The sequence below is a fragment of the Cyprinus carpio genome, chromosome B23 (assembly GCF_018340385.1).
Source record: "Cyprinus carpio isolate SPL01 chromosome B23, ASM1834038v1, whole genome shotgun sequence".
Lineage (NCBI taxonomy): Eukaryota > Metazoa > Chordata > Actinopteri > Cypriniformes > Cyprinidae > Cyprinus > Cyprinus carpio.
Window position 1 is genome coordinate 24,430,999 of NC_056619.1, and position 12,217 is coordinate 24,443,215.

The window sequence follows — 12,217 nt, forward strand, 5'->3', positions numbered from 1 at the left end:
TAACAGAACCTGCTCCAGGAGAATAAACTGATCTAAATGTTTCAAATAACTTCCTCAGAAATTGGAAGACGGTGTTGACATATCATGGTTTTGACGCAGGAAATATTAACATTAGGATTTAAAATATTCTAAAACTATAAAACTTACCAGAGCCGGACATTGACGTACTCTGCAGAGGTGGAATGTGGCACCTTTAGTTCAGAGACAGCCGTCCCTGATTTTATTACATTTTAATGAATGTCTGACAGTGTTGACAAAAGTGGGGACACAACCTTGAAACCTTATGAAACATGCATGTGTGGATGAAAAACAACCTTGCTTTGATATGAGATATTATTACTTGTTGCATTTGATAAAACAAGCTCTTTTTCATCATTAAAAAAACATCTTTATCCATTTTATAGCTTATGAATGATTGAACCCTTCTCTGTGGATACAGTTTTTGATGAAGTGAAAAGACAATAAGTGACATAGATTTGATATAATAATGATGAAATTAAATTGAAGGGTATAACTGTGTTATTAACCCCCTATAACATTTACACTTGAAAATGATTTTTTAAACCTAACAGCAGTTACAATTGCTGGACATGTTTTTGTCCCATGACTCAAGGATCGGTGAAACATTAACTTTTTTTTTATTATTATTATTATTATTATAATTATTATTATTATTATATAAAAAACAGTATTTGTTCACAAGGAGTGTGATTGTACAGATTTGACAGAAAAAATAAAAAAAAAGTATTCACGTAATTTTTTTGAATGTCCAGTAGTTAATGTTTTGATTCATTTTATATGATTGGGATATAGATATTGGTTAAAATCTACCTTCATCATATTATTACAATTATGGTCATAAAACTTAATAACTAGCCTACTTAATCTAGCATTAACTACACAAACATACATTCCTGAGTTAATGTGGAGGTTTTTCAAAGTAGTAATAACAGGATTAGCCTTCATGAATTTCAATATCTCGGTGTTCGGTTTGTTTTAATATATGACACAATGGCCGTGTCTTAAAACATATCGAGCTCGATATTGAACTCTATAGCCTCGACAGCATTTTTGAGCATTACATACGCGTTCCGAACCAATCAAGTGATCTAGGTAGTCAGCTCACTAGGTTTTGAGACACCGCCGGTGTCTTCGCAGGGACGACTGTCTGGGCTAACAGGAACCGAGTGAGATTATTTATCTCTCGCTAACTAACAGCACTCTATGGGTAAGGAAACATTTGAGTTGTTATGCGGTTTCTGTGTGCTAGTTAGTAGCTCATCTGTCGGTTTCATTTTCACCGCGAGAGATGATCCTAAAGTGCTGGTTAGCCCCTCATGCTAATGGAATCCAATGGTAACCGGTTAGCTAGGGCTAAACTAATGATACACTAAATAAACTAGGATGAACTGAACAGTTTCATTGCGCACTACATTACGTGCTGCACGTGCTTAAATATATATTGTCTACAAAAGGGTGTAGCGAATATTGTGTTAATCCAAAAAGCCTATTTGTGTGGACTGATTTGGACTGTCTTTGTTAGGACACCCGTTGTTTTGTGAAGAGATGTAACGTTATTCGCGTATTATTTACGCGTGAGATGTGTTTCTGCATTTGCGTGTTTATGAATGGTGTAACGGTAATGCATGTGTGATTATAACATATCTGAGACTGTTCTGACCTTGCTGTGTTGAAACTATCTGCTTATGAATTTGAACTTGAGTTAAAGTCAGGGTAATGTCTTCTAGTGAAAATGCATTTTTTAAATATGGTGATTTTAAGGAAGGTACAAGATAGTTTGTTTGCACTTTATTCCAAACTATGTTTGTCTTCATGATCTTACAAAATGTAATGACTAGCCCTGACTCTAAAACGAGCGCTTGTTATATTGTTTGTGTTCAAAATACAACACTACTTTACTACCTTCTGAATTGTGTGCAGTATATACTCTATACCACACACTGCTTGCATTATTCCATGCTAAACCTTTCAAACATTAATCCTGCAAAGTGATGAGGTCTTGTGACAACAATGTTGTGCACTACCTGTTTGTCACAGACTACATGACCTGTTGCAACACCATGAATGATTATTAACAAGTACATGTAGACAAATAGACAGCAAGTGGTGTCCTGCACTTATCGTCTTAAAAATGAATTTAAGTTTTAGCTTTTAGTTTTATTTTTTATTTGTTTATAGCTCAGTTTATTTGTATTTTATTTAGTGTATTTAGGCAACATTTCTATTATTCGTTTAAGTTTTTAATGTAATAAAAACTTAATTTATTTAATTAATTTCAGTTACCAGTAATATTTTTTTTAAGTTTTGGTTTTCATTAAAATAACAACACTGATAGTGTGTAGTGTGTATTTTGATGTATTATTCCATGCATACAGAACATCTAAATATTGTGTAGTATACATAGTATTATATAGTATACAATATACATACTTTAATATATACAATACAGTATAATACATACTGCAAGAGAAGTTAGAGTAGTATATGCTGGCACGATATTCCAACTAGCCATAGCCATAAAGACCACTTTTCATTAACTAATCATTTATTGATTGATAAAAGTCATGTGGAAATTTGTCACTTTACTAAATGCTGTTTCGTAGTGACTTCAAGCAGGGATGTGGCATAGTTACAGTCAAACTAAAATGTATTCAGAAGCCAACATTTCTCTGATTATCACAGTTTATTCGCTATAGTTTAGAAAATGGTAATAAAATATGACAAGAACTCAGAGTTACACTGTGTCAGAACAAATTCATCTTGATATTGTCAGATAACTTTGATAGACAGGGATGTAATGAATTAGGTTGTATAACTGTCAGCTGTTAAATTTAAGTACACAATTAGTATATATATAGATATATTCCTTTAAAAGTACAGAATATGCATCTTGCTATTCTAATGTATCTGAATCTCATCCTTTTTTCCATTCACTTGTGTTTCAGTCCAAACCCTGGCTTTAGTTAGAATTGCCAGGCATGCGGATCAGGCTGCAGGGCTCTGGCCATGTGGCCCGTCTCCTCTCCGAGCTCAACCGCTGCCGTCTGTCTCGCCTCCTGTGCGACATTGTCCTCCAGGTCGGAGGGCGTTCCTTCCCTGCTCACCGTGTGGTGTTGGCATGCTCTTGCACACACTTTAACAGCCTCTTCTCCAGAGGTTCTGGAAACCAGGGTGCCGTTCCCACCACTTTCTCTCTGGACTTTGTCTCCGCTGCCAATTTCGAGAAGGTCTTGACTTTTATCTACACGGGTGAGATTTTCACGGACTTGATCGATGTGGGTGTGCTGTATGAGTTGGCGGAAAGGCTCGGCGTGACGGAGTTGGTCAGCGCTTGCCATGCAACCTTTCCTGACCTGCAGAGCTCCAGCTCTGGAAATGCGGTTGCCGAAGGGGATTTGGAAAGCGATTTGGTGTTGGCCAATGCCACGGCTGCGTCTGTTTGCTCATCCTCTGCAGTGTCCTGCTCCTCGTTGTCTTCTTCAGCCGCTCCCACTCCTGTAACTCCATCTCCGGTTTCTCAAGGCAGGAACGGCAGGTTGAATCGCTCCCACTTGGCCACCCAGTCACCAAAAAATGAAGACTTGCCGGTACTTTTGGGTTACAATCAACAGGTGACCAACAAGGCTAGTCCTTCGGACAGTAACCGTTCTACAGATGCTCTACCTGGACTGACTTTGCAGCTCAAGACTGAGCGGGAGGATGAAGGAGAAGATGCAGGAAGTAACTCAGTGGACCAGCTTGTTGTTAATGGTATTAAATCAACGTTTGGGGCTCAGGAACCATGTTCCATCCCTGATTCTTCAGCCCAGCTTGGAGGGGAAACCTGCGCCCCTTCATCATCCTCTAATGACCCCTTGGACAGTTTGCAGCTGGGGGCCGTTGCGGGACCAATCAAAGATTCTGATCTTTTTGAGGAAGACGATTCTAGGAAGAGGCACCGACTACAGGAAGAGCAGACGGAGGGCAGCGATCAGTGGCGACCACTTTCAGAAGACATCATTGAGCTGAGCGACGAGGAGGAGCATTTCATTGTGGAGGAAGAGGACGATGAGGACTTGATGTGCATCGAAAATGGAGAAAACGGGGCGTCTCTCGGGCAGCTGGCGTCATCTCAGCCGTGCAAATCCTATGGGATGCTACTTCCGGCAGAAAACGCCGTTATACGAACTCACGCTGAGACGCACCTCTCGGAAACGGGTTCGTGCCAGGTGTGCGGCACCTCTTTCACGGACCGAGCTGCTGCTGTCACTCACGCCCTCACACATGTGGGCATCTTGCTCTTCTCCTGCGATGTTTGTGAACATCAGTTTCGGACTGAATCCGCACTGATTCACCACAGGCGTCAGTCAGCTGCCAAGTGCGCCCCTCAAAATCCAGACCAACTGAATGGAGCCTCCCAACAACAAGGAGGGGAACTGAAGTGCACCATCTGTGCTAAATCCATGGCGAATGATTTTAAGGTTAGTGGAGCAGTTTTTTTGTGTGTGTATAAGTCTTATACTGTACATGTCTTAACCCTAACCAGGGGCCAGTTGCATAAACTTAAGGTGTGTCTGAAATCCGTACTTATGCACTATTATATGCCATTTTTTAGTAGAAATATTTCTTCAAACTTAAAAACACAAAAAAAAAAAAAAAAAAAAAAATAACCTTAAAAACCACTAAAATGAACTTAACTGAAAATATGAAAATCCTGAATTTGGGAAACTTCATGCACGCAACTGTCACAAAGTGGGAGGGGCTATCATACTCTGATTATTAATGACAAAATAACCTTATAAAAATCATACAGTACATTGTTGAGTACACAGTGCATATGTACATAGTGTGCAAGTACATAGATGTATAGTGTGTCATTTGGGAGTTAACCAAGTTACTTTTCAGATTCAAATTAGACCAATATACCATTATATATAACTGAATTCAAAAAAGTTATGAACAGTCACGAAGAAAAAAATTGGATAACTTTACTAATCTAAGTAGTTTATGCAACTGGCCACAGATGCAACCGTGGTACCTGGAAATCATTATGCTTATGCCTTATTCGTTAATTGAAAAAAGCTAAAATAACATATAGTATAAATATTCAATGAAAAACTTAAACTTAAAAAACTTGGCAACTTACTGAAGTTAAAACTGATTACTAAACTGGATAAATTAAGGCTAAGTAAGTATAATTAATTAATTAATTAATTAATTAAATGACAATAGAACATAGCAAAATCACACAAACTTAAACTTAAATGAAAACTGAAAATATAAAACTAAAAGCTAATTCAAAATATTAATAAATAATATACTTGTATACAATTTGTACAAACCTAACTGTTAAAACTGTTATTTTTCTCTCTTTCTCTCTCTCTATGAGAAATGAATTTTGAATATAGAAATATACTTTGATGAAATATTAATAATATGATTATTTATTAAAATAACATGTAAACAAATCTAATATTTTACAATAACCCAACATTGCTTCACTTGCAAGTAATTGCTCAAGGAAACAGTTGTAAAAAACAAAGAAACATTACAAACACTAGAACAAATAAAACAGCTATATGAAATGTTACAATAAATATTAAAAAACCAAACAAATAAAAGCAAATATTTAAAAAAATATATATTTTAAATATTATTTATTTATTATTTTATACAACTCGATCGGTTCCATGCTGCTAACTAACTTGTGTGGTAAAGGAAGAAAATTACTTAAATTCACTTTTTTGTAAGTTCACTTTGAAATTACTGTTATATGCAATATTTTAATATTGTTAATATTATATTTATTGTTTTAATATTCTAAAACTGTTTTTGTTATGACTCTTCTGACAACATTACCAAATACTGTAGAAAGATGATTTAATACAAATTCATTGTTATTTCTTTTACTTTAGTATTAACAATTTATTTCAATTAATGTTATTGATTTGTTTATATTACTAATGGATTATCTTTTTCCTCAGGCTGTCAGGGACCACGTTCAGAGCCACGCATGTTTGAGGACATTACGCTGTGGAGTGTGCCAGCTGTCTCAGCCCTCTCGATGCGCCCTCCTATGGCACACCCTGACACACCTCTTTCCTATTTACACTTGTCCACAATGCACCAGTCCCTTCCTGGAGAGCGCGCTGCTGGAAAGACACCTGTCTCTACACACAGAGGAAGGATTGTCGGTGAAACAGGACGACGGCAGCCCGGAGATCAGCGGAGAAAGCCAGTCTGAGCTGCGCTGCTTCCTGTGTCCGCAGACCTTCCGCTCAGAAACCGCGTTTCATTACCATCTCAGCGTGCATTCGAACGAGCTCCAGGGCAGCCAGGTATGGCCGGCCAAACGCAAGGCGGACCAGCTTCTTGAATACTCCTCATCCTCCTCCTCACCTATGGAGGCGAGTGGCTCAGGTAAAGCAGGTTACAACTTAAACCTAGGCTTCAGCATGCAGGACAAAATGGCTCACGGCGGCACCTCGTTTCATGCCGGACTCGTACTGAACGGTAACTCTGGTGGCGGAAGGGAAAAATTGTATCGCTGTCGGTATTGCGGTAAGCATTTCGCACACTCGGGCGAGTTCACCTACCACCTTCGCATCCACACGGGCGAGAAGCCCTACCAGTGCAAAATCTGCCTGCGCTTTTTCCGTGGCCGTTCCACTATGATCTGCCACCTAAAGACGCACTCGGGCGCCCTCATGTACCGCTGCACCATCTGCGGCCTGTTTTTCTCCACGCTCAAGATGGTTTCCTCGCACATGGAGCTCCATAAAGACCAGCTGTCGCCCGATTTCAACATCGAGGAGACCTTTATGTATAATGACCACTCTAAAGAGCCCGTCCCCAATATGGACACCTGAAAGTCGCTCTCTCTGAACGCTCCGTCACACTGTGTGCCCACGTTTACTCCATATGTTGTTGAAGACAATTAGACTTAGAATGTAATTAAGTGTTTAATGTGATCGTCTTTGTGTCGTTTGTGTACAGAATGAGAACGGTTCTTTTTTTTTTTTTAAGACTATATTAAAAGGTAAAACTTTATTTTAAAAAATGTAGTTCTGATACTTGGCCACTTGATGGCAAGAGAGACTGAGCAAGGTTGCATTGCCAATCAAATCTTTGGACACGCCTACTCATTGTTCCCTTTTTTTTTTACATTTTAGAATAATAATAAAGTCATCAAAGCTATGAAATAACAAAAAATAAACATCTTTTATTGTAGCTGCTTCAAACCTTTGCCAAGAATGTCATGAGACACAGTGTTTGAACACTATTATTGAAGTTTACACTTTTTGGCTGCTTTTCAGTCACTATCATTTATTTAAAAGAAAAATTTTGTTGTGTAAACAATTCTTGCACAGACACAAGTTGGATTTGTCTTCAAAGCCAGTTTCAACCGTTTTAAATATAAGCATTTAGATCAAAAGATTTTTTAAGAACACAACAAACAAATTCAGTCAAGTGTGAAATTCAGTCAATTTTTAACGGGTTAATCTGCGATTACCTCTATATACTCATCTGGCAACTCTATCACAATAAGCTACAGGTCTCTGGTTATTCTAGAGAAGCACAAATTAACCTTTGTCCTTACACAACGCAAGTGCACGTTGAGAATAAACCAAGACTTTTTCTACATTTTCTGATAAACAAAGCAGTACTCTAGGTCAAGAATATAAATAAAATGGTTCTTTTAAAAAAATAAATAAATGAAGGTACTTTTCTTTTACAGAGTAGCCGTTATTTTTATAGTAGTGTTGTGTATCATTGACATAGACTAAATTAGAAATAGTTACTGGTTTATGAGATGCAGTTTAATATAGTTTGGATGTTGTACATAAAGCAAAACTCTTCATATGTCGTTCATTTCATTCAGAAAAGAGAAGCTATTTAGACTGAGGTGCTAATATATCAGTCGGTTCATATGTCAGTGTTCACCCTCTTCACTTGGGACATACCAGAGTGTTTCGTGCGAATGGTATTGTCATGAATAAATGACAATTCTCTTTAGAAAGCTATTATGTTCTTCTGTACCATTTTCCCGCCAGTTATATGCTTGTTCTTTCTTATATGGGACAATTTTACATTGTACATTTAAATAATTTTGTTCAATTCAAAACAGATTTGGCACACCAGTCCATTCATTATTGATGTTCATAACTGATGATCATACCATGTCAAACCACAAAGTATGTATTCAAAACTGCTGGGACATTGTGGTTGTTATAGCTTTATTTGCAATGTAGCACAGAAAATACCAGCTGAACCTTATAAACTGCCTGGGTTTATCAACTATTTATCGCCTTTATCAATAAGTCAGTTTTATTTTTAGGAAAAAAATGCACATTTGGCGATTTGCCAAGGTTTGCAGCTGATGTTGTGATTATAAACCATAAATATCTTGACTCTGATGTTGAATATGAGATGTCATACTACATTTTATTTTCAACATGAAACAATTGCCTTATCACTTCAGTGTTATTTATATGATTTATTCATGTTCAATGTCACTATCAGAGATCTGTTCTCTTTTACTACAGCTGTACTTGTGTTCTGAATAAAAACAGTACTTACAAAACTTGTTGGAGTCTTGTCTTTTTAACAGTGAACATAATTTGAACACAACCCCACCACTTATCAATGTTAAATACAGTGTATTTTTATTCAACAAATTTCTACAATTGAAAATATTTTTTTTAGACACTGGAGCAGCACATTCTCAAAAGAAATGGCATACACAATTTTGCCCCTTTTGCACAAACATGTTTAAAAGACTTCTTTAAAAAATTTTATTCAATTTTTTTCATGACATAACATCCATGACAATATGTGCAAGGAAGCCGCTGAGCTCAAAAGCCATTAAAACAGCTCTAGGTGTTGTGATTGAGCATTTGGAGAGCTAAGTGAAAGTTTTTGTTGAGCAGAACAATCAAAACAGTCTTTATACAAACGCTGGCATGTGGACGGAGCTTTTATTTCTTTATCTAGGAGTTCCTAAATGTGACAATAGGAACCGGTGGAAATAAAGGTTACGAAAGGTTGACAATATTTCCTTCCTTGCACTGTTAACAAAACTGAGGTGAGAAAAACAGGAGACAATAGGGCTAGTTACCAGGCGAGCGACCAAAAACAACCGCCTCAACAAGGCCACTTCTTTCGTAGCTCATTCACGTGCTGTGTTTCACCAAATCATCATTTAGGAGTTTCCCTCTTCACACGCCAATGTCGGAGTGACTCGTGCTGGCGTTACTGAGCTTCCGCTCTTTTACCGCTGTTGTCCCTGTCTTGTCGGTTACAGCGTTACTTGGCGCACTGTTTGGCGGTAAAGAGATTCGGCTGATGACTGTGTTTATTAGATTGTTGCGGAAGCTCTTACTGAGGAAGTTGTAGAGGATTGGGTTGGCGATGCAGTGAAAGAGCGACAGGCATTGCACGAGGTTAAATGAGAAGTACAGCACCCCGACCATGTTGCAGGAGAACAGGTGTGGGTCCAGGTCGTCCACTATCAACAAGAACAACACCAAATGATACGGTAGCCAGCAGGCCACAAAGACCAGTGAGTACACATGCACCAGCCACACATCCCGACGATTCTGGACGTCCGGGGTTGTGCGAATGGCTCGTGCGATCAGGACGTTGCAAGTGATGATGATGGACGCCGGACCCAGGAACTGGAATATCAGACAGAGGAAGGAAACCGATACGAACCACTCCGTGAAGTACTGCTCGGGAACCATGTAGCAACCTGGTTCATCCCACTCCAACAAGTCAACATGGACATTTTCTAGCAAGGCCAAAACGAGCGACAGGAGCCAGATCCCGGCGCAGAGAAACCAGCGGCGTTTGTGCTGCACTGGGAAGCAGGCGGGCTTGTTGGGCCGTGTCAGAGACAGGTATCGTTCCAAGGTCATGAAGGCCAGGAAGAATGAGCTACTGTAGAAGTTTATGATGTATACAAGGTGCGTGACCTTGCAAAGGAAGCGGCCCCACAGCCAAACCTTGTCCATGGTCGCTTCCAGCATGAAGAAGGGCATGGTGAAGATCACCATCAAGTCGGACAAGCTCACGTTGATGACGCAGAAGAGCACACCATTCGCCGAATGCCGCCTTCGCCAGTTCACCCACACCACCAAAGTGTTTTCGGCCAGCCCTACCATGAAGAGCACTAGGTAAAGGAGGAAAAGAGCGATCCGTCGGCCATCCTCATCTAGGTGGATGGTGCAGTCGTAGACAAACCACGGGGTGCCATTGTAGAAGTCGTACGACGAGTTGTGTAGATCGTACATCATGATCTACAGACGGGAAAGACAGAAGAGTTTGTTAAAAGATTTACACTCTTAAAAATAAAGGTGCTTCATAATGCCAAGAACCTTTTTGTCTAAATGGTTCCATAAAGAACCTTTTAACATCTGAAGAATCTTTCTGTTTCATAAAAGGTTCTTTGTGGTGAAAGATGGTCATTCAGATTATAAAAAGGTAAGAAAGAGATGGTTCTTAAAAGAACCTTTGACTGAATGGTGCTTTGTGGAATCAAAAATGGTTCTTCTATGGCATTGCTGTGAAGAACCTTTTAAAGCACCTTTATTTTTAAGAGTGTAACTTGAGCTATTGTACAAGTAAATAAGTACTTGCTGAGCTGAGAAAGGGCAAAAAAAATGTCTGATACAATATTTTCTGAATGTCTGAAACAGAATTTAGCTCCAACCGTAAACATACCAATCTGAAATTCTTCAAGTAATCCTAAAGACTTTCCTTTTGATTTTTCAGGTTTAATTAAGATTGCAGCTAAACTCTGCTGGAAAGTGGAGCTTGAGGGCCAGAGTTGTCCACCCCTGCTGTTAGAGGATTACATGCGAGGCATTTTCCCCTAAAATCCGTCTGTTTTGCCCGTTCCTACTCAGCAAGTTTTGAGAGTAGACCTTGAGGGCCAGAGTTTCCCACCCCTGCTCATTAGCCACCAAATATATTACTAGGTTTTTGTTCCCCAATTTGAAAATGCAAGTTAACATTATCCCAGCAACTTCATTAATGATAATTAAATAGTTCTTGTTGTCCACATGACAAAGGGTTAGGAGACATACCTTCCTATGTTGTTACCAAAGATGAGGCTCTCAAGGTTGACCCCTCGGTAGAAGCAGTCCTGGAGAAATATCACCGGAGGCTTTGCTCAACTGGAACGTTGAGTGGGATCTAGCCATACATTGGGCTGTGGGGCAAAATAAGCTCTTCCCTCTCCCTCTCCCGCGCCTGGTTTCTCCACCGTCAGTCACACTGACAGGACATCCTCACTGGACAGGAGGGGGTTGAATCCAACAGGAAGGACTCCAAGAATCTCTTAATTGCAGATAGTATCATCCATATAACCGGAAAGATGTGTTTGTTTTTCTCCAAGTATTGGTCTAAACAACGCGTGGAGCCAAGATGGAATTAAAGTGGTTGCACGAGGGTGTGGATCAACAACAAAATAAGGATTAGAACAAGCCCCAGGGTGTATATGTTACACGTTACCCAAAGCACAGCAAATCTGTACTAATGAGCAGGCACATAATACTCTTATTGTTTGCTAAAAGCATTATGAATTCAGCCACAATGATATGTAATATGCAACTTTTCATGCAACTTGGATGGGTGAGGTCTGCTGATTTGTTTGGAGTGACAATCACTGTTTTAAACAAAACCATCTCTTGTTCTATTTTTAAACAAAGTAGATATTGGATGTTGACATGTATTTATTAGCATATTGTTTTGATCTACACAGGGCCATCCTTAGCTGACGCAGGGCCCGGTGTGTTCGTGATCGTGTGGCCCCCTCAAGCGCATGGCCCCGAGTGACCGCAACAGCTGCAAATCCCTAAGGATGGCCCTGGATCTAAATGCAATGTAGGCAAATACAAGCAATTAATAATTAAGTACCAATATTAGCAATACTACAATATGGAATTTAAAGAGTGACCCTAAAGAAAAGAGACCCTAAATGGATTTTGAATGCAATAAAGCAATAAATAAATCCATTAATTAAATTAAATTAAAATACATAAAAAATAAATAAAATAAACTGGTAGTTCAAGTGTCTAAATTTGCTCGGTCCAATTTCATTAACAAAGGGTGCCTTTTAATGATGATTATGAATTATTCAGGGGCTTACAGAAGGCCCTCCCTCAAATAAATAAATAAATAAATACATTATAAAATGAAAAATAAATATTTTAGT

General features: G+C 38.9%; 2 protein-coding genes across 2 annotated transcripts; one reads left to right on the plus strand and one right to left on the minus strand.

Annotated features, from left to right (window-relative positions):
* Positions 1-1,079: 1,079 nt before the first annotated feature.
* Positions 1,080-8,273, plus strand: LOC109078880 (zinc finger and BTB domain-containing protein 39-like). The gene is made up of 3 exons (XM_019094059.2): positions 1,080-1,228; positions 2,967-4,481; positions 5,985-8,273. The coding sequence occupies exons 2-3, from the start codon at positions 3,000-3,002 to the stop codon at positions 6,867-6,869; spliced, it is 2,367 nt and encodes a 788-aa protein (XP_018949604.2). The 5' UTR covers positions 1,080-1,228; positions 2,967-2,999; the 3' UTR covers positions 6,870-8,273.
* A 370-nt stretch (positions 8,274-8,643) lies between these two features.
* On the minus strand, positions 8,644-11,980 carry LOC109078877 (G-protein coupled receptor 182-like). Its single transcript, XM_019094058.2, has 2 exons — positions 11,088-11,980; positions 8,644-10,298 (listed from the first exon to the last, which is right to left on the minus strand). The coding sequence occupies exon 2, from the start codon at positions 10,293-10,295 to the stop codon at positions 9,219-9,221; it is 1,077 nt and encodes a 358-aa protein (XP_018949603.1). The 5' UTR covers positions 10,296-10,298; positions 11,088-11,980; the 3' UTR covers positions 8,644-9,218.
* Positions 11,981-12,217: the final 237 nt, after the last annotated feature.